Source organism: Mixophyes fleayi, chromosome 2, assembly GCF_038048845.1.
Source record: "Mixophyes fleayi isolate aMixFle1 chromosome 2, aMixFle1.hap1, whole genome shotgun sequence".
Classification (NCBI taxonomy): domain Eukaryota; kingdom Metazoa; phylum Chordata; class Amphibia; order Anura; family Limnodynastidae; genus Mixophyes; species Mixophyes fleayi.
This window is the reverse complement of record NC_134403.1, coordinates 161,094,969-161,117,143: the sequence shown is the minus strand read 5'-3', so window position 1 is coordinate 161,117,143 and position 22,175 is coordinate 161,094,969. Positions and strand designations below refer to the sequence as shown.

Here is a 22,175-nt window from a genome sequence, read left to right as displayed (position 1 = left end):
TATGTAACTGTATTTGTGCCACTTTGGGAGTATTCGATTTAATGATCTTACCTTGAGAGACAATAGTTGTGAGAAGTCCCCAATTTGGGATATGTTATTGTCTGATAAATCCAGATGCTGAAGTGATGTGCAACTGTTTATCTGATCAACAATCTTAAAGAAGACAAGACTATTTTAGCATGTAAAATGACTAGGAATACATTCTCACAAACTACATTATATAGTGAACTACATAAATATACTTATAATAGGTTTTTACCTAGGTTATATTTAAGTATCAAATATATGAGATTCAACGGTTTTATTGCCAGCAATTTATGTTTGTTGCGACAACCTCTTTCAGGTATATGTCTGGAATCTATTTCCCCCCCGCCACCACCAAATCCCCCGCTGGTGACCATAACTCACTTCATCCGGGCAGAGAAGCCTGGAAATGTTTGCGAGTCTGCACCAAAGGTCGAAGTGGAAATGTAGAAGTTGCAAAATGGAATATGATAATTTTACGATGAAGGCAGTAGAAGTGGTGTCATGTCATACCACTATATAACAGCCCAATAAGACCACTGGTCTGTGATGAACAGTTTAACCCAAGATACAAGAAAATACTCTTACGAGTGCATCCTTCATGTATCTTATCTCTCAAGAAGCATCCCCAGCAGAAAACACAAAGTATAGGCTGTTTGAAACAGAAAATTAATCAAGAAGGTTCCAGGTGGATCAGTAAGTATATGTAAGCTCTGTGCGTTGTGTTAACAATCAAAAATATACTTTCTCTGTGATGAACAGTTGCATCTATTTTTATTTCCAAAATGGTATGTGCATATGTGGTAGCAGTAGTAAAAAAGTGAAATAAAAATCACAAATATACCTTTAAATTGTTTCCTGCAAGATTAAGCCATTCCAAGTGCACCAAGTCTTTGAGTCCTTCCACATATCCTATACTATTATGAGGCAGATTTAGTACTCGAAGATGGAGCAATTTTGAAACACCCATCATCCGAACAAGCCGATTGTTGGCAACGGATAGCTGACAAGAGGAAGACAAAACAATTTAGGGATGGCTAGACTTCAGCACATAACATACAGTGAATTTCTGCTAACAACTACAATTTCAACAATGTTCATTGAGGGAAAGTTTGATAAGGCTACCATGATAACACACCAGCACTGTGGTGGGTGAAAATACTGTTTCTTTATGACTACACAACTTAGAGAGAGATGAGAAAAATTAGTAAAAAAACCCATGTTTCCAGGCAGTAAGTGCAAGGCAGTAGAGGGCAGCCCACACATAATAACATTCCCAGCATTGTAAATGTCACCTGCTAATATCATATTGTGTGTATTACACATTTAGACCTTTGGCAAGTTGAAAGGGGGTGGTATTTACTTACCTGTGTGAGATTTTTGCATTTTTCCAGGTGTTCCAATTTAATAATCTGATTCTTGTCCAAAATTAGCGTTTGGGTATCAGCGCTACATGGTAGCGAGGCACTTAGTTTCTGAAGACCCTGCCCGGATAGATCCACTACAGTCGATAAAATAAAAGGAAACCAAAATTTAGGCAGTTTAGGAGTAAACAATAATGTAATATTTAAACAGGTTAAGAAAATGCAAGAGTGGGGAAGGGAAATCTTAAACATATGGTTACCTGTTCCTTATCACAACTGTCACATGCTTGTTGTTTTTCTAGCCACTTGTATTATGAATTCTTCAGCTGTGTACCCTTTAATTTACATAACAATCTTTCATTCTTCTCCCTACAAAATGCATTCTCCCTTCTCAAATTCTTCCTATTACATGTTGTCTATCCTTATCTTTGTTGTACCTGCACCTCTTCTGCTTATGTAGTTTTCATAACAAAAGGTAAATTTCTATATCGAAGAGTGTAAAGACTCAGAAATCTATCCAGCACTGAAAGATAACCCACCACTTCTGAACAAAAATTCCACTATCACTTGAAAAATCTGTTGAATGCTCAAGTCAATAAAAATATATACAATGAAACAATTAGTGATGTTAGATGCATCAAGTACCCTCTCCCTGCTTAACAAATATATAGGTAGAAGAACTAGGGGTATATTTACTAAACTGCGGGTTTGAAAAAGTGGAGACGTTTCTAGCTATCATTTGTTTAGCACATTCTACAAAATAACAGCTAGAAGCTGATTGGTTGTAAAAGGCAAAATTTCCAGTTTTGCACACCCGCAGTTTAGTAAATATACCCCCTAGAATTGAGAATGCTTGGGACATGGCCATTTTCTGCCTATGGGGTTTTAGCATAATGTGGAGCACCACACCTAAACTGTAAGAAAACACATTTAAGACATTGCCCTGGAATTAACGAAGCCCATTGAGTTACGCTATGTTTCACACTTTTTTGTTTTTGATCTTAGGGTGCATACTTGCAGATAGGTATCATATGATCAAGAAGCTGCCTTTATTAGAGGGTATTAAGTAGGGATGTGCACCGGCGACTTTTGAGGTCTCGTGTTTTGTGTTTTGGATCCGGATTTTCGTTATTTTTGAGGTTCGGATTTGTCTCGCAAAACACTTGACGAAAGGTCTCGGTTCGGATTTAAGGTATTGGATTCGGATTTTTTTTGAAAAAAACATAAAAAGTTTAAAAATCAAGTTTTTGGGCTTATTTTCACTCCTAGGCTATTATTAACCTCAATAACATTCAATAACAAGCATTTCCACTAATTTACAGTGTATTCTGAACACCTCACAATATAGTTATTAGTCCAAAACGTTGCAACAAGGTATCTTTCTGGACTGCGTAGAGGAGTGGGTCACCACAATATATATTAAAAACCCTGAACTTTTATGATTCGCACCAATAATTGTACCTGGACTGCGTAGAGGAGTGGGTCACCACAATATATTAAAAACCCTGAACTTTTATGAATCGCACCAATAAATGTACCTGGACTGCGTAGAGGAGTGGGTCACCACAATATATTAAAAACCCTGAACTTTTATGAATCGCACCAATAAATGTACCTGGACTGCGTAGAGGAGTGGGTCACCACAATATATTAAAAACCCTGAACTTTTATGAATCGCACCAATAAATGTACCTGGACTGCGTAGAGGAGTGGGTCACCACAATATATATAATAAGAAAACCATCAACTTGTTTGATTCGCACCAATAAATGTACCTGGACTGCGTAGAGGAGTGGGTCACCACAATATATATTAAAAACCCTGAACTTTTATGATTCGCACCAATAAATGTATCTGGACTGCGTAGAGGAGTGGGTCACCACAATATATATAATAAGAAAACCATCAACTTGTATGATTCGCACCAATAAATGTACCTGGACTGCGTAGAGGAGTGGGTCACCACAATATATATTAAAAACCCTGAACTTTTATGAATCGCACCAATAAATGTACCTGGACTGCGTAGAGGAGTGGGTCACCACAATATATTAAAAACCCTGAACTTTTATGAATCGCACCAATAAATGTACCTGGACTGCGTAGAGGAGTGGGTCACCACAATATATATAATAAGAAAACCATCAACTTGTTTGATTCGCACCAATAAATGTACCTGGACTGCGTAGAGGAGTGGGTCACCACAATATATATTAAAAACCCTGAACTTTTATGATTCGCACCAATAAATGTATCTGGACTGCGTAGAGGAGTGGGTCACCACAATATATATAATAAGAAAACCATCAACTTGTATGATTCGCACCAATAAATGTACCTGGACTGCGTAGAGGAGTGGGTCACCACAATATATATTAAAAACCCTGAACTTTTATGAATCGCACCAATAAATGTACCTGGACTGCGTAGAGGAGTGGGTCACCACAATATATTAAAAACCCTGAACTTTTATGAATCGCACCAATAAATGTACCTGGACTGCGTAGAGGAGTGGGTCACCACAATATATATAATAAGAAAACCATCAACTTGTTTGATTCGCACCAATAAATGTACCTGGACTGCGTAGAGGAGTGGGTCACCACAATATATTAAAAACCCTGAACTTTTATGAATCGCACCAATAAATGTACCTGGACTGCGTAGAGGAGTGGGTCACCACAATATATTAAAAACCCTGAACTTTTATGAATCGCACCAATAAATGTACCTGGACTGCGTAGAGGAGTGGGTCACCACAATATATATAATAAGAAAACCATCAACTTGTTTGATTCGCACCAATAAATGTACCTGGACTGCGTAGAGGAGTGGGTCACCACAATATATTAAAAACCCTGAACTTTTATGAATCGCACCAATAAATGTACCTGGACTGCGTAGAGGAGTGGGTCACCACAATATCTTAAAAACCCTGAACTTTTATGAATCGCACCAATAAATGTACCTGGACTGCGTAGAGGAGTGGGTCACCACAATATATATAATAAGAAAACCATCAACTTGTTTGATTCGCACCAATAAATGTACCTGGACTGCGTAGAGGAGTGGGTCACCACAATATATTAAAAACCCTGAACTTTTATGAATCGCACCAATAAATGTACCTGGACTGCGTAGAGGAGTGGGCACTGGGCACCACAATAAAATATATAAAAAACCTTCAACAGGTCTGCATTGCACTACACATACGGCTGCTCCTCCATCCTCTCCATCATATACATGTTGGAGTTTTAGCGTGTGACAACCTCTTGTTTTTGATAATGTCAGTGCATTTTGAATATTTTTCAATTTGCCCCACACCACTGAATGTACTTTATCTATGATACGCATCTATCTATCTTGACTGCGTAGTGTGGTGGCCCCGGTACACAATTTGGTACCGAGGCCACAATATAATTAAAAAACCCTCCACGTGTCAGAATTCCACCAAACAAGTATCTGGACTGCGTAGTGGGGTGGCCCCGGTACCCAACTTGATACCGGGGCCACAATAAAATAAATACACCCTCCACGTGTCAGAATTCCACCAAACAAGTATCTGGACTGCGTAGTGGGGTGGCCCCGGTACCCAACTTGATACCGGGGCCACAATAAAATAAATACACCCTCCACGTGTCAGAATTCCACCAAACAAGTATCTGGACTGCGTAGTGGGGTGGCCCCGGTACCCAACTTGATACCGGGGCCACAATAAAATAAATACACCCTCCACGTGTCAGAATTCCACCAAACAAGTATCTGGACTGCGTAGTGGGGTGGCCCCGGCACCCAATTTGATACCGGGGCCACATTACCTCCTCCAATTTCCAAGTGTAGTGTTTATAACATCTTAACACTACACTAATTCTAGCACGTCAAAACCTCTTGTTTTAAATAATGACAGGGCATTTAACTTTTGATTTAATTTATTGAATTTGTTGGCATTTTCTTTTACTTTTTGAACATGGCAAACGACTGTTGAATGGTCACATAATGCCAAAAAAAAAGGTGCAAGATGGAATTGTCCTTGGGCCCTCCCACCCACCCTTATGTTGTTGAAATAGGACATGCACACTTTAACAAACCAATCATTTCAGCGACAGGGCCTACCAAACAACTGTGGCTGAAATGATTGGTTTGTTTGGGCCCCCACACCAATAAAACAATTCATCTCTCCCTGTACAAACTAAACAGGCTCTACTGAGGAAAGATGTCGTCCTTATCCTCAACCTCTGATTCCTCTCCCCCTACAGTGTGTACTTCCTCCTCCTCACACATTATCAATTCGTCCCCGCTGGACTCCACAACCACAGTCCCTCTGTACTGTCTGGAGGGCAGTGCTGTACTTCATTGAGGAATTGATTATTCATTTTTATAAACATCATTTTTTCAACGTTGTGAGGAAGCAACCTCCTTCGCCGCTCACTGACCAGGTTCCCCGCTGCACTAAAAACTCTTTCCGAGTACACACTGGTGGGGGGACAACTCAGTTAAAAAATAGAGCCAGTTTGTACAGGGGCTTCCAAACTGCCTTTTGGAGTTCTACCACGTCACTACCTCTAGTTAATTTAGATTGCAAGGCTTGTAAATATAAATACTTTGAAGATAAAAAAAAGCAGGCTGCACAGACTGTGGAGCTAGAAAGTGAAATTAAATGGACCACGTTACTTTGGTGGCTATCTATGCCCCCCCCCCCGCCCTACACTTGTAGTTGAATATAAATAAAGCAGCCTGCATAGACTGTAGAACTAGCAATTCAAATATACAAAGAAATGGACAAAGGCAGTTTGGTATCTGTCTGCATCAGATCCCCTCTCCACTAGGAGTAAAACAGAAAACTTTTCAGCCGTTATATAATCTAGAATATAAATAGAAATTGAGAAATGCAATTTGGTATCTGTCTGCATCATAATCATCAACATCCTCCTCAGCGCCAGCTACATCAATATCCTCCTCCCAGTGCACAACATTCACACCTTCATTAGCCAAATCTGTAACTGGACTGTGGGTGATCCTTCCAGCATATGCAGAGGGCGTGCTGCAAATGCTGGATGGAGTCACCTCTTCCCGTACAGTGATGGGAAGGTCAGGGTTCACAACCAACAACACCCTTGGACTCGCCTTGGGGATTTGTGATGTCATCTGTTTAGAAGGCAGAGTTCTTTGCTGTTTTGTTGTTGTTGCTGACAGCATAACTCTCTTAAATTTTTTGTAGGGGGGGGGAGGAGGGCTTTGATCCTTGGGTGAAGTTGGACCACTAGTCATGAACACGGGACAGGGCCTAAGCCGTTCCTTGCCACTACTTGTCGTAATTGGCATATTGCCAACTTTACGTTTCTCCTCAGATGATTTTAAGTTTCTTTTTTTGCTGTTTTTTGAGAACTTGGGCTTTTTGGATTTTACATGCCCTGTACTAGGAGATTGGGCATCGTGCTTGCCAGACGACGTTGATGGCATTTCATCGTCTATGTCATGACTAGTGGCAGCAGCTTCAGCATTAGGAGGAAGTGGGTCTTGATCTTTCCCTACTTTATCCTCCAAATTTTTGCTCTCCATTATATGTAGCACAAGATACTGCAGAATGTGTGAACTTGGTAATATTGCAGTACCAATGGACTTATAATGCTGGATTGGTTTTGCAAATTTGGTTATAATTATTATATTTTTTTTTTTTTTTTAATTTTTTATTTTTTTTTACTTTTTTTTTATTTTTTACAAACTTGGGAATAATGGGGAAATAACTATGCCCTTAGAAGCACAGAGCACAGGACACAGCACCACTGGACTGAACAGGACACGGCACAGGACCCAGCAGCACTACGGAACTCAGCAGGACAGAGCACAGGACACAGCACCACTGGACTGATACTGCAGAATGTGTAAACTTTGTAATATTGCAGTACCACTGGACTTTTACTGCTGAATGTGTGAACTTGGTAATATTGCAGTACCAATGGGCTTATACTGCAGGATTGGTTGTGAAAATTTTGTGGTAATTAAAAAATATTAAAGTAGTTTTTGGTATTTTATAAAAAAAACTTTTTTTTATTTTTTTAAACACAGGGGAATAGTGGGGAAATAACTATGCCCTTAGAAGCACAGAGCACAGGACACAGCACCACTGGACTGAACAGGACACAGCACAGGACCCAGCAGCACCACTGACCTCAGAAGGACAGAGCACAGCACACAGCACCACTGGACTGATACTGCAGAACACAGCACAGCACAGCACAGCACAGCACAGCACAGCACTAAACAGCACAGAGGACCACCTAACACACCCTCCCTCTACTCTGATGAATGCCCGAGTGAAGATGGCGGCGACTAGCGGGGAATTTATAGGATCCGAGTATCGCGAGATCCGACAACGGGATTATGAGTCAGAGCCTCAGTTTCACTTTTGAATTTGGCGCCAATACCCGGATCTGTCTCGGATCCGACTCGGATCCTTAACGTTCGGGTGGGCTCGGATTTCAGAAATCCGAGCGCGCTCATCCCTAGTATTAAGTATCATATTTCTAATTTTATTGTCACTAAGCGCCTGTGGCTTATTTTGTTTCACGTCCCTCAATATTAACCTATAAAGCAGACATAGTATGGAGATTAGTAAATTGTGCATAATAGGGACATATCCAGGGTCAAATCTAAAATAGAAGTGTCTATCCCTGGAAATAAAGGAGAATTTGCAATTATGTTGAAAGATCTGGCAAATTAGATTCTAAATTAAGGATTAGTACATACTGCAACATGTAGTTAAATACAAACATATGCAAACTATTTCTTGTATAAATGTCACACAGAACTCTGCCTATGTCTGAATGTTTATCTATAAATGCGTTGCTGGCTTTATCTGTCAGTTAAACCGTCACTCACTTAGTTACACTGACTGACGGGAAATAGAGTCCAAACACACAGACAGAGAATTCAATTATGTGCCTGAAAAGACCACAAATCCCAGAAATCCCAGCGGCAGGGACGAGCCCGCTATTGTCCGCGGGTCAAAACAGTGAGAAACGATTTCAGTAACGACAGGGCAGACCAACCATCCTGCACCCAGCAGAGGATCCAGCCACCTTTATCACACCAGATTTCACCATTTTTACCTGGTCCGGTGGTGGACTCTACTGAAGCAGATATCACCTCCTCCCCCGCCATGTTTCACGAAGCTTCTCAGCTCCCCGGCAACGGAGGAGCAGCCTAAACCTCACTTCCGGCAGCTGCGCAGGCGCAATGGACGAATACTTTCTGCCGCTGCCATCTTGTGGAAAACCAAAGAACTACAACAACATGGAACTCAACCAAACATGTACTACTGCCATTTGCTAACAAACCTTGCACTTCAGTCTGCAGTTTTCGCAGACTGTCGGGAAATTTGCTGTATGTGCATATATCTGGTCCGGTGTGCCCTTTAGCTATGTGGAAATTTATTTCCGTTCACCTTTTGCCAGCGGAGTTGAATTGAGGATCCTCTTCTTTCAACATCGGATTGCAGACCTAGTAGTTTGTTGCCAGTTGCTATAATTTGCCTGTGTGCATATTATATCTCATTTAAATTTGCATGCAGACATGTTGTAGTTTGTATGTATTTATGACATACAAGTGTTTATTTGAAAAGATTCATCGTTCCTATCCTAATAGCAATTCATGTATCAATATTTTATGTGTCATCTGTTTTAAATAGATACCAAGAAGTTTGTAACAACTTCGTTCTAAATTCCGACACATTCATTTTAGTTATGTTTATTTAAACTCAAATGTTGAGACTCAACTCTGTACTGCATTATTTAACTTTTTTTTGTTCATGGCAACAATTTGATAGTACACATATCCCTTGTACAGCAGCGGTACTGACTCATCCCAACACTTGGGTTTGTATTATTTCATTTTTAATTATTGACATTTCGTGTGTGTCCCCAGAAGGATTTTTATTTTGTTATGATAGAGAAATTACCTCAGAATGTGGTTGTATGATAGATAGGAGAGCTCAGTCAGTGGGAGTATACCGCCTTACCTCAGAATATAATGGTATGACTGAGAATTACAGGATCTAAATGAGTAAACGCAGAGACATTCTGCTGGGAGCAGAGAGACAGAGTACACTGAAGTGTCACCATGACAGAGAAAGGGTGAGCAGGGATGAGAGAACACTAGGAAGGATTGTGCCAGAGCCGAGTGAGTGAAGTCACCATCGCAAAATGGGATGAGTGAAACACTGCTGAGAGACAATGGATGTACGCTAGAGCACCATTTTAACTGGAACTGTCCTATTAACATCCATACTAACTGCAACTGTGCTACTAATTCAAGAACTGTGTAGGAGGAGACAGGAGATTCACATATGAACTGTACATATATTATCATTGCAAACTGCTATGGGTACCAGGTTCGCCCCAAACTATGCTAACCTCTTTATGGCCCTTTGGGAGGAAGAATGGGTCCGGGGGATGCATGGTTTTGGGACAAACCTGGTACTCTGGTGTTGTTTTATCGATGACATCTTTTTTGTATGGGATGGTACAGAATGTGAATTAGCTTGCTTCTGCTAGTATTTAAATTCAAATTCATCCCATATTGAGTTAAGCTTTGACTCCAGTAAGATGTCCATTAATTTTTTGGACATTACAATATACATCAAGGACGATGTGGTCCATACTAAGGGGCATATCCAATTGTCCGTGTTACTCGCAAAAGTAATGCAGCGTTAAGAGTATTACCTGTGTTACGGGAATGCTGAGCCAGATTTCCGCTCGCAGCTCCCTGAGCTGGGAGCTGAAAGCCGGCGTTAAAGGTACCGTAATAACGATAATTACGCTCACTATTACCGTAATAACGGTAATAGTACGCAAGCTGCATTACTTTTGCGAGTAACGCGGACAATTGAATATATCCCTAAGACATATAAGAAGCCCACCGATAAAGCAAGTTATGTACACTTCACTAGCCATCATCATGAAAACTGGCTTTCTAATATACCTCTTGGACAGATGAAGCGTCTTAAAAGTAACTGTACTGAAGCGGAAGTACTAGATCAACAATTGAGGGATTTGAGGGCTAATTTTGAGAACAGAGGATATAGTGAGAAACTATTGACAAAAGGTGAAGATGTTTTGAAGAAGGTAGACAGCGTGGACCTCATTGCAAAGGATACAAAGGGGAAAGAAGGTATTTCAGGTCATTATGAATGGGCGTTCATTACACAATACAATATGGCCCATAAGAAAATAGAGAGTATTTTTAGCAATCATTGGGTCATCCTGAAGAAGGACCCAGTCATTGGCACTACTCTACCTGATAGACCTTAATTTGTATGTAGAAAGGCCCCCACTATTAGAGATAAGATAGTTATAAGCATCGCATTTGATATTGAGAAACCTTTGGTGAGAAGCATTGGGTTTTACAGATGCGGTATGTGTATGATGTGTAGGAGCTGCACTTCAGATTCCAACCGATTGGATAAGTTTTACTGTTAATCAACAATCCTACTGCATTAGTCAATTCATTATTTGCTGTATGGTTAACATTGTATATGTCATTGAATGTACCTGTAACCTACTGTATGTAGGTAGGACCACCAGATCATTGAAAATTAGGCTAAGAGAATATATCTATAACATTCAGAAAGGTCTGGCTACACATACCCTTTCTGAGCATTTTAAGAAATTCCATGGCTGCAACCCTGGGGGAATTAAACGTTTCTGGGGGATGGAACGAATTGAACATAACTGGAGATGTAGGAATACACTTACGAGATTGGCAAAGTCAGAAATGCGATGGATTCATGAGCTTAATACATTAGTTCCTAATGGACTCAATGTAGATTTTGAGCTCAAATGGTTTTTATAATCATGTTTACAGCTATGGTTTATTTATGAGCTTTTTACTATAGCCAGTATTGGTCCATTTAGGTCTTATTACTGGTTCTTATAGTTGAGGATTTTGCAATATATTTTTAAATAATTGTCCCTGCCTTTGTTAATGTGTTTGATCACATGATATTGTAATTTTATAGTTTCTGTTAATTTTTTGTAATTTTATATGATATTTTATGTATTTTTATTGTCATTTATATTTATTCATTTATCATGTTTTATTACATGTCACTGGCATCTGGAGGTTTCCATCGGCTATATGGCCAGTCACAACGATTGCTTTGGTTGTCAGGGACCATATAGATAAAGGCGAGTCTGATGTGCTTATATATGCGCGAACAGCGCAAATCAGGATCTGGTTGAGGTGAATAAAAACTTGGGTTTGAACTGAATGAGACACAGCTGACTAGGATGAAAGGTCTATTTAACATCTTTACACGCTATCGCCCAATACCTTGTCAAAGATTCCGGGACAGGAATTGAAACAGGTCGGCAGAGTGGGGTGAGCTCGATTACTCTTTGAACTAAGCTGCATGTATCTACGAGCGGAGCTTACACGCGGGTTTTAACATAGACTTCCTCGTGATATGTGCCATCTACAAGTCTATTTGGTACGAGCCTAAGAGTGCTTTTTTTTTTTTTATCTTATTCATGTTCAAATAAATGGTATTACACTATATGTGTTCCATTCCTTCTTTGCCTTACAAGGAGATTATGATTCCATGCAAGTAGAAGTCTCAGCGTATCATTCATCTGTACTTGATTTGATAGGCTGACACAACGCATCTATCTAGTAAGCAGTTCTCTTTAGGGGAGCTCTACACGTAGTGAAAGCATTGGAGAGACTATATTGTTGGACACTGTGCACTTGGTGAAGGGACATTTGTTTGTGTGGGTTAATCAGTTATTTTATCCATGCAATATTACCCTATGTATGTACTTTTTGGAGCTTTCTTTTAGTTTCTCCATATCAGGGTCATTTGCAATCTATGCGAGACAAATTGTAACCCTCTTGGACTGTGAGGTCTTAGCACCCAAGGTACACTATCCTGTGCATTTATAATTGAATCCATTGATAAGTTGAACTACTAAAGTGTAAGTGTGAATGTCTGTTGTATGTGTATTTGATGGCTTTGTACATTCCAGTGTGAGAATATAGGAGTGTCACCTGTGATAGCTTCAAATAGCCCATGCTGTGAGATTTATCCTGGCCTGGGATGGAGTTTTAACACCTGAATAGACTTTTACGAACCGCTCCACATGTGCTGACTTAGCTATATGTGATACAGACAAAAATAATTCAGTTTTAAAATATGCCACTTAAAATCAATAAACGTAGTGAGTTAACCCTTTGCTGGTAGGGGTCTTGTTAGCTAGAAGCCTTGTGTGCCAGTATATTGGGGTTCTATTGCCTGTATTCAAATAGGTGGTGGCAAAACCTGAAGTGTGTGAGCGCTGTCTGGGGGCGATTCATTAGGTTTATAACCTGTGTGATAGGTAGAGACTGCGGGCTGGAATCGCGTGCAACCCGATACACCAAACACCTAAAGTCACGACAGCTGGGAGCGTGTTCGTGACACTCTTCTAATCTGAGCCTTAACTCATCTTATTGTATCTTGTCCTTCACACCTGTGTTTTCTTTATGTAACTGCTGATCAGTGAAGCATATATTATGACACCATTTAGGTCTCATCTAGCCGAAGGCCAATAGTTATTATCTTTTGTTGTTTTTTTAAATAAGCTGATAAATTAGCAGAGCTGTAACTAGTTTGTATCATCCCAACCATAGCTGAACATTCACTCTAAGGGGAGACAAGTTTCGGTATTCTATACAAAGCATAAACAAACAGGGAACACCTCAGATACCTGTCAGTAACAAGCTTCACCTGCTGCAGCCTGCCCCTCCAGTTTTTATTTCTGTCCTGGACATTGTAATTTGGTAATTAATGTTGTCTCTCCATTTCCCTGTTTCACTGTCACCAACCAGCTGCTCAACTCCTATTCTCTTTCTGACCCTTACTCTTCCACTTGTTAATTATGCTTTTATCAGACTCTCACTTCACTCCTGCCCATTTTTTTCATTGTTTTCTTGCAACTAATACCCCCTTCCACATTATATTCCCATTACCTTTGTTATTACTGGTCAGAACTCTACCATTATTGTACTGCACTACCAGAACATTGCTGTGTTAAAATATTGCCTGTTGTTTTACCACCTATTCTAATACTGATTACATAGTTGCTGTAATGCCTCCCTTACAATCATTTGGGCTTCTACACTACTTAGACCCGGACACCAACATGGCCCATGCACCATTCTTGATGTTGTCCAAATAGGCTTCTGCACTATCTGGCCCCTGCAGGCCTCTGTACCACCTAGGCTCCTCAATATCTTGCAGACCTCTACACCATAGTGAACCCTATTATACCTATTGTTTCCATTTCCTGGTATTGTCATCTTGTGCCAGACTCTCTGAATCTATCAAGCTTAAAGTCTAGCACAGATTTCAAATCACCAAACATAGAAATTGGGAGGTCAAAATGTGAGGCTACAATTTATATTATCTCATGAAAGATATAAAAAGTAAATGGGGTGTGGAAAGTAAATATATGCTGTCCTGGCTGCGGTTTGGGGGAGCAATATGTGCAGCACATCTGTTGTATTTTCTGCGATTCCTGCTTGCAATTATTTAGAATTATTTATTACCTAAAATGCTCTAGTCACTCGCGACTGCTCTCATGACCTTCCTCAGGAAGAGAGTATGAAACATGAAAACCAAATCCAAATTTGATTGCACTATTTTTTTTCTTCAATACATTTTAATCCAAAATCTGTTTGGAAGGTAGTTTGCATAATGTTTATTTAGTAGATACAACAGTTTGTTTAATTCATGAACAGACACATGAATATTTCACCAGAAAATTATAGGTCCCCCTTAAAGCGCCATTTACATTCGTCAAGGAGTCCTGGATTTTAAGGATAGATTTAAAAAAAGGCTTGAATCACAAATGTAGCACGTTGATGCAGCCACATGCAGTGGATACAGGGTCTCTTTACAGCCAACCAACAATTTGCAACAGGTGACAATGAACATGAGAAATTAAGTCATCTTTTTTTCATTGACTGTTTTGGCAGAATGTCCTCTTTCTTTCGCTAGGTCGTGTTGTGATCCAAGATTTACATCTATTTATAAAGGACAGAAGAGAGTGATTAAAAAAAGTGTATTTAAGTGCAGGTACATTTTTATTTATGAGCTTTTGGGTTATTTTATAGAAGGTAAATAAATGTTAAAAACCAAAACTCAACCTGTTATTTTAATGAAAATATTAATACACAGCATTACTAATCTGGCTAACAGAAATTACTGGTTCTGAATAGAAGCTTAGGTGCTAAGTCAGGATTGAAGTGATGGATACATGCATTTAATACACTGGGAAGCGTAGGTGACCTATGACTCCCCCCCCCCCCCCAAAACACAAGTAAAAAAAAGCATTTAACAAACGCAATTACAATGCAGTTTTACCTGAGTTTAACGAAAAAACAAACAACACAATGTAGCCTATCCATCCATCCTTTCTATCCTGCAAACTTCAAAATGGAGCTATACATTGCAACCATTCTGGGATGGGTGTGGTGCGTGAAGATGGTTGGGCTAGAGTAGTGTTGGCTAACCTGTGACACTCCAGGTGTTGTGAAACTACAAGTCCCAGCATACCCTTCCAGCAATAAACTGCTATATATTGGCAAAGTATGCTGGGACTTGTAGATTCACAACACCTGGAGTGTCACAGGTTAGCCAACACTGGGCTAGAGAGACCCCTCCTAAGCATGGGAAGAATGTTGCAGAATATTCCCAAACCTCTGGCTATCATGGCTGTACCACTTTAAAACGGCTGTGCCTCTCCTTTAACAACTTCCCTTCACGTGTTTGTGTCCTATATTTTCCTCCTCCTATTGCAATATGTAGTATGCGGTTTAAGCCAGCAGTGAACTCCCCATGTGCAAAAGCATTTATATGAAAACACCCCTGACCTTTAATTAGATTTTCAATTATGTGCAGGTTCTAGAAATTAATAAATGTCATACACATCAGATATTTAACTGACCCGACAAGGAGAAAGAACATTTTGTACAAGTATGGCATCAGGGAGAGCATCTACCTGGTTTTGCTTGATTTTCCAGTAGTGCTTCTGGCTGCTCGCACCACAGCTTGTAGTTTGGGTTATTTAGGAAACGTTTAGTAAGACCACAACTCAGACATCTCACAACAGTTTGCCGCTGCCCTCGACGTTCTGTGTGGAAAGTAACGTTTTTTGTTATTTAAAAACACCTGGGCAATACTTCTAATATAAAGTGCACTGTAAAAAATCAACACATTGTTATCAGAGATTAGGACAGGTTTATGTTTGATACATTCAATTAGTGTTAAGCAACAGAACTATTTTTGGGAGCCACTGGCTCATAATACCTTTACTGTACTTGAACTTACTTTTTTGTCGGACAGTACATGTGATTCCAGGAAGTAGGAGGGAGCTGCATCTCTTACAAATCGTTCTTTTGATAGATGGATCTCTAGAGAAACATTGAAAAGACATATTTTGCAAACATTTCATGAGACAACAAATTATTGAGAAAGTGATGTCTGTGTGAGTCTACAGTAACTGCAGAGTTGCATTCGCAATCAAGAACATTTAAAAAGGTCATTTACCAACGGAAAAACTGCAGCACAAAAGTTTGTTTGTGATGTAACAAGTCTACTTTTGTGAGGAAGTGCATGTATCTGTGGGCTAAGATGGCAGCATATGCGGGGGAGCAAATGTTTGCAAAAGCAGATGGTGTGGGCTGGGTTGATTGAGGGCATTCGATGCAAAATGCGGATTAGGCGTGTTTAGTTGGATAAAGGAGTGGAAAATATGTATTTACAGCAGGGTTAAGTCCTTTGTGAGTTAGTGCACATTGTTTTCCTCCAAAAAAGGATTTAAATTGTAAACCACCTCTGAGGCTCCAAAGTTCAACTATTAACCCTATACATAGAATTGGATATGACCAATGTGATAAAATATTCAAAAACAGAATAATGACACATAAGAACGACAATCCCAGTGCATCCTCACTGTCATTTTAGACATAAATGAAGCTAAACGGAGCAGAAATTAAGAATTTTTTTTTTTAATGTTTTAATTAATAAGGAGGGGCTCGGGTTGTGAAGTGGCAGGGAGTTAGTACTTTTTTGTTTACCATGCATTTTGCAGATCATATGTCCAACCTCAACACGGAGCACAGATTTAAAAGGTCATGGAGTGAGTGAGCACCCCGAAGTACATATAGCAGACAAGTAGGTGCACATGAAGCATTGCAAGTCTGCAGATTTTACAGTTACTAAATTATCTTTTTGAGGACAAGAACTTTTATGTTAAATATCAATTTATTATATTGATCTGAAAATAGTCACACATACTATGGAGTCAATCAACTTATGCAGTAATACAATGAGATAAAAAAAAAAGCAATTTGATTGCATATGAATTAGACATTTTCATGTACTATGGCCCTACAGCTCAGCTCCTATACATCCAGAGAGAGCATTATTCATGACAAATATCAAAGCATTTCATATCTCAATGTAAGCCATACTTATTCATATTCAAATGATTTACATTTTTCAGGCCAACGTAGAAAAGCTTTGATAGACCCTACCTACCCCATATTTCATTCCAAAGACTACACTACAGTTCTACGCTAGGGGGAGGCCATGGGGAGTCACCGAGAGCTGTTAGTAACATGTAGCTAACCACTCACAGCACAGACTGGTTTAGTGTCAGAAAGAAAACTAACAGGAATCTGTACAAACAATGAACAAATCAGGGTGCCAGGATCTTTTAGAGCTGTAAAAGACAGCTCCCAGTGGCTATTCCCAGCAATGAGCAAGTGGAAAAGATTAGTAACACAGCGCCCTAGGAAATTTTATTAATATAGATACATAGCAAACTTACTGTCTCAGCACTAGTCGCTTGCTAATCATTTTTTCTGTATGGCAATAAAAACGAGCCAGTTCCACATTCTCAGGGTTTTGAGCCAAGACACAATGAGCAGCCTTGGAACAGGAAAGGGTAAAGTTATTTAGAGAAAAGCAAGAAAATATATACAAAACAATGCCGGGAGATATGGTTATTGTCCAACAACCAGTCAGGTCACATCTGGCACAATTGGGGCCCAATAATATGGCTGAAAGAGGACTGTACACACAGGCTGATAGCTGTGATTTGTGGTCATCTTCTCAACGCATTTAACACCATCCCAATACGAATAGAATTTGATTATCATCAGGCATCAGTTGTTGTCATAATGCTTGCTCACTCAATGTCTCAAAAGCAACATTGTGCATGTTTTATCATGGAATATATGTTAAAAAAAAAAATGTATTCAAGACATGGTGGTGTTCATTGAAAAATCTTATGTTGGTTAACATAACAATGCTCATTGAAACCAGCAAGACTTTTCCTTACAACAGTCATTCTGTGAATAAAAAGACTACTTATTCCCACATTTAGTTTTAGCACTGTTGTAAGAGCTCTTGTAGCACAAAATAGTTAAAATTGTACTGTACACATTAATGACAATCAAGCATAATTAGTATTTTTATTGTGGGTGGCACAGTGGTTAGCACTACTGGCTCACAGCGATGGATCGCGAGTTCTGACCAGGGCCCTATCTGCGTGGAGTTTGTATGCATGGTCACCTAGTGCCTGTGTGGCTTTCCTCCAGATGCTCAGATTTCCTCCCTCAGTATAAAAACATACTGGTTGGTTAACTGGCTTCTGACAACGTGTACCCTACTCTTGGAGTGTCGTAGGGAATTTAGACCAAGCTCTAATGGGACATGAACTGATGTGAACGTGATGAATGTTTAAATCAAATGTTACATTGTGGCCATTATGTGGCTGGCAGTGCTTTTCCGCAATGGGCCTGTTACTGTTTTAGCATGGTAGAACAGGTTTAAAGAAAATACCACCTGGTAAAGAAAGTTGAGTCGTTGAAAAGCTTCTTTGTCCTTAATTTGATGTGCCATGTTCTACAATCAGACAAAACAGCATAGTTTAGTTATCCAGAATACTACAGTATTTTACGGTAAGTTTTTATTTTTAGGCACACGTATGAAAGGACATTAGTTGTGACATTTTATCTAGGTGTCAGAGCAGATGTTGAGTTCACAAAACTGTAGGGAAAATTAGATCATCACTCAACAACTTGAATGTATGAAATTTGCGTTATCAAACACAGCGACATTAAACACTCTTCCTGCATCAGTTTTAGCCAAACCTTACATCACTACTCTGAGCTAACTATATCTTCACCTCTGGATTTAGGTTCCCTTCAATCCCCTCCCCACATCTTGAAACTGACCATGACACAAGCAGACATGTTTTTTAAAACAATCAGTTGAAGGAATAGATCATGGCTTCCCACGATATCAACTGAAATACTTTGCCTCGATGACATGAACAATGTGAAAGCTACAGATTGTTCTAACCTCATCCACAAAAAAAATTAAAACAAAAAGGTCTAACCACAGTGTCAGTTAGCTGTACACATGGTTGTACTTAATCCAAAACCTAAACCCAGTATATTCCCCTTCTTAGCCCCTTGTAGCAACTGTGCACATCACAACCAGATGGTAACTTGTTTTGCCCAATTAAATGTTTTGGATAGCAAATTCTAATCTGTATTGGTCACACTTGTCACAATGACGATCATACTGTGAATATTTATTATTATCCTTGTATTTAGAAATGCACCACAAAAAGGTCTGCAGTGCTGTACATGAAATTTACAGCAGTATAAAATACAGAGAGCAACGATCCATAACGCATTACATATAAAACATAAAAAGACCAGACATCTACTATTTAACAAATTGTACCTAGATAAGGTGACATCAACTTAACATCAATTAATCATTATATTGTCACTATGTTGTTCTGTGATCCATAGCTAGCAGATATAACCTTCATCTTAATTGCGTATTATTGTGGTAATAGTGTGTATAATGTCCTAAGGATGTGTTATCTTCGGCTGTTATTATGGATTATTTTTTATCAATCAGTGATCAGATAAAAAAAAAAAACACACCCCACTTTAAAAACAACACAGATACATACAAACCCACATTGTACATCCCCTGCAATATAAAGCAGACAGTTTTTCTACTAAATATGACTAGCAATAAGGTGGGTCTTTCTCTGCGAAATACAGCTACCAAATGAGAAGAGGTGGGTGTTTCTATGCACAATGTGGAGAGTAATAGAGGGACAATAAGTACAAAGTGTTCATCATAGTGATCAATAAATCATATTATTAGGTCCAAAATATAACCGCAGAGAGAGGCAACAATACCATGAACACATACAGCACAGAATACCTCCACCAAACTTGTTTGTACTGTGTCCTTGATCTTATAGTGCCTCTGATGCCATCCTAAAATCACTATTTCTTTATCAACAGAAACCAGCTGTGTAGTTGATCAATTCACTACTCCTGAGCTATTAACATTGTTCAGCTCTATACATTCACATGCATTTGTGTCTTTCATATCATTCCTCTGGTTTTAGTTACATTTTTGGCAAAATATAAATAAAAGATAACCATACACATTGAACAAAAAACATTGTCAGCACTGCTAATGTCAACTGATTTATCAGAATATGGATACAACTTGAGGTTAATTCCTACAGAATATCGCAGGGCATTAAACATTAACTTCCTTTCGATAAAAGATACATATTCGTGGGTTTATCCCTGGGCGCTAGGTCCTGAACAACATCAAGAGAGCAATCGATCTGATCCACCATATTAATGCCACCAAGACTCCTGCATTAATGATGGCTTTGGATCCTGAAAAAGCCTTTGGTTGCATTGTTTGGTCCTTCATGATGCGCTTCTTGTAGTCTTTTGATCTAGTGTTTCCACTCTGTACCGAATTTGTAGGCAGCACTGTTTTCTCTCTATTTCTCTATCCTCAACCACTCTTCCCAATCTTTTTGACAAACTACAACAGTTTGGGACACACTTTACAATCAATACGGATAAAATGGAGAGCATTGATTTTTTTCCAAAACCCCTCAGTTAAAAAAAAAAAAAGAATTGTTGGAAATTAATTTCCAGTTTCAATGGCAACCTCAAAAATTTTGTTGCGTGGGTATAGTTATTACTAGACACTTGGGGCTAGATTTACTAAGCTGCGGGTTTGAAAAAGTGGGGATGTTGCCTATAACAACCAATCAGATTCTAGCTTTCATTTATTTAGTACCTTCTGCAAAATGACAGCTAGAATCTGATTGGTTGCTATAGGCAACATCCCCACTTTTTCAAACCCGCAGCTTAGTAAATCTAGACCCTGGACTCTCTTTTTATGGTGAATTACTTACCTATTCTGGCTACTATCAAACATGACTCATCATTCTGGTCTATTTTCCTTATTTCTTGGATTGGCTGCATAACCTCCGTAAAGATGAACATACTTCCCAGATTGTCGTATTTATTTCAATGTCCATACACATCCCTCCTAGGACCTTTTCCAACCTACAGCAGATGTTCAAATTTATCTGGGTTGATAAGAAACCTCAAGTTAATTTACAGATTATGCAACATTCCTGGCTGGTCGGTGGTCCTTAACCTTAGGCAATACTTTCATGTGGGTCAGCGGATACAACGTATCCATTGGCATTCCCCTCCCGGCTTCAGGAGCTGGGTTGATATAGAATCAAATTCGCTCTCCTCTCACTCTATTTCCAAGTGCTCCTCTGGTCCAAGCAAGCCTCCTAGCCGCCTGAAGCCCGCTTGCATTTGGTCATTCACTTCTCTCTCACCATATGGACTTGAGCAACCGCGTCTACAAACAGGCTCCTTCCCTTTCTCCTCTGGTCCAGCTCTGATACAATCCTGACTTTCCTCCAGGCCTTAATCCACACCCTTTCTCCTCTTGACTAGCATCAGGCCTCCATTTGCTTAACAAACTGCCTGGCAAAGAAGTATTTCCCACTTTTGTGACTCTCCAGGACATGTATATACTCCCCTCTACTGCCTTCCATCAGTTTCTTCAAATAGCTTCCCTATAATCTCTGCCAACTCACTTTCTACTTTTGAACAATATTGTCTTGGCAGTTCTTTGTCCAAGGGTCTTATCTCCTCTCATGTTAAAGTTTGGGATTGGACGTTGGACGAGGAAGATTAGTCTATATAACAAACTCTCTGTAATATATCCCTTCGTTGAATATCTGATACTATTATAGTGTATTGTATTTGTACCTTTCTGATTATGCTTAAAGTTAATAAAAACTTTAAAAAAAAAAAATGTACAGCTACTGGGAAAAGATCAATAACTAAAATTTGACAATACAATTTTCTGAAAACAAACATATAAAATTATAATCCAAAAAGGAACAGCAGTATTAAAATGAAAAATCCCCAAAAAAAAGATATCAGTATTTAATTAACTGTTATTTTAGCTATTAAAAATTGATCCAGACAGATATTGCACATTAATTACTACATGCAAGTTAATAATAATTGAAAACTAAGAAAATAAAAGTCAGCATTACACTTCCTTTATACAACCATAAACACACATTATTTGAAATTTACCTTGCCTTCAGCGTACTATATCTGCATAATTACCAACACAAGGCTCAGTTATCTGTTTCCTGTTTGCACTTCATCACAGTTTGTGAAACAAGAGGTCAAACGGAGTACAGGCTCTAACCACTAAAGGACTCATTATATCGGAGCCAGATAATTCATTCTCAATCACATAGTTGGTCTTTGATAAAATGGCCGCAGTCGAATATTCCTGAACCTACACATTAGACAGTTTTTAAATGTGTTTTCTGAAAATGATCAGTTTGTCCGTACAAT

The 22,175-nt window shown here is 39.1% G+C and overlaps 2 protein-coding genes across 5 annotated transcripts in view; both read right to left on the bottom strand.

Moving 5' to 3' along the window:
* The window catches only part of CEP97 (centrosomal protein 97), a 28,285-nt gene extending 19,682 nt beyond the window's left edge, over window positions 1-8,603 (bottom strand). For all 4 annotated transcript variants that reach the window (XM_075194895.1, XM_075194898.1, XM_075194896.1 and 1 more), the window contains exons 1-4: window positions 8,498-8,603; window positions 1,392-1,525; window positions 869-1,027; window positions 52-153 (exon numbers count right to left, since the gene is read on the bottom strand). In XM_075194895.1, coding sequence (XP_075050996.1) covers window positions 52-153; window positions 869-1,027; window positions 1,392-1,525; window positions 8,498-8,549 — 447 coding nt within the window. In that variant the 5' untranslated portion in view covers window positions 8,550-8,603. The remainder of the gene's footprint in view (window positions 1-51; window positions 154-868; window positions 1,028-1,391; window positions 1,526-8,497) is intronic.
* A 5,495-nt stretch (window positions 8,604-14,098) lies between these two features.
* Window positions 14,099-22,171, bottom strand: RPP21 (ribonuclease P subunit p21). The gene is made up of 6 exons (XM_075194894.1): window positions 21,906-22,171; window positions 18,277-18,336; window positions 17,258-17,358; window positions 15,754-15,836; window positions 15,425-15,556; window positions 14,099-14,447 (listed from the first exon to the last, which is right to left on the bottom strand). The coding sequence occupies exons 2-6, from the start codon at window positions 18,331-18,333 to the stop codon at window positions 14,365-14,367; spliced, it is 456 nt and encodes a 151-aa protein (XP_075050995.1). The 5' UTR covers window positions 18,334-18,336; window positions 21,906-22,171; the 3' UTR covers window positions 14,099-14,364.
* Between the last annotated feature and the right edge of the window lie 4 nt (window positions 22,172-22,175).

What these genes read in the sequence shown, in the direction of transcription:
- RPP21 (XM_075194894.1), bottom strand. Translation starts at nt 18,333, where the DNA reads ATGGCACATCAAATTAAGGACAAAGAAGCTTTTCAACGACTCAACTTT. An exon ending in ATGTACTGTCCGACAAAAAA is followed by an intron (nt 15,557 to 15,753) that starts GTAAGTTCAAGT and finishes CTTTCCACACAG; the next exon opens with AACGTCGAGGGCAGCGGCAA. An exon ending in GGAAAATCAAGCAAAACCAG is followed by an intron (nt 14,448 to 15,424) that starts GTAGATGCTCTC and finishes CTTTATAAATAG; the next exon opens with ATGTAAATCTTGGATCACAA.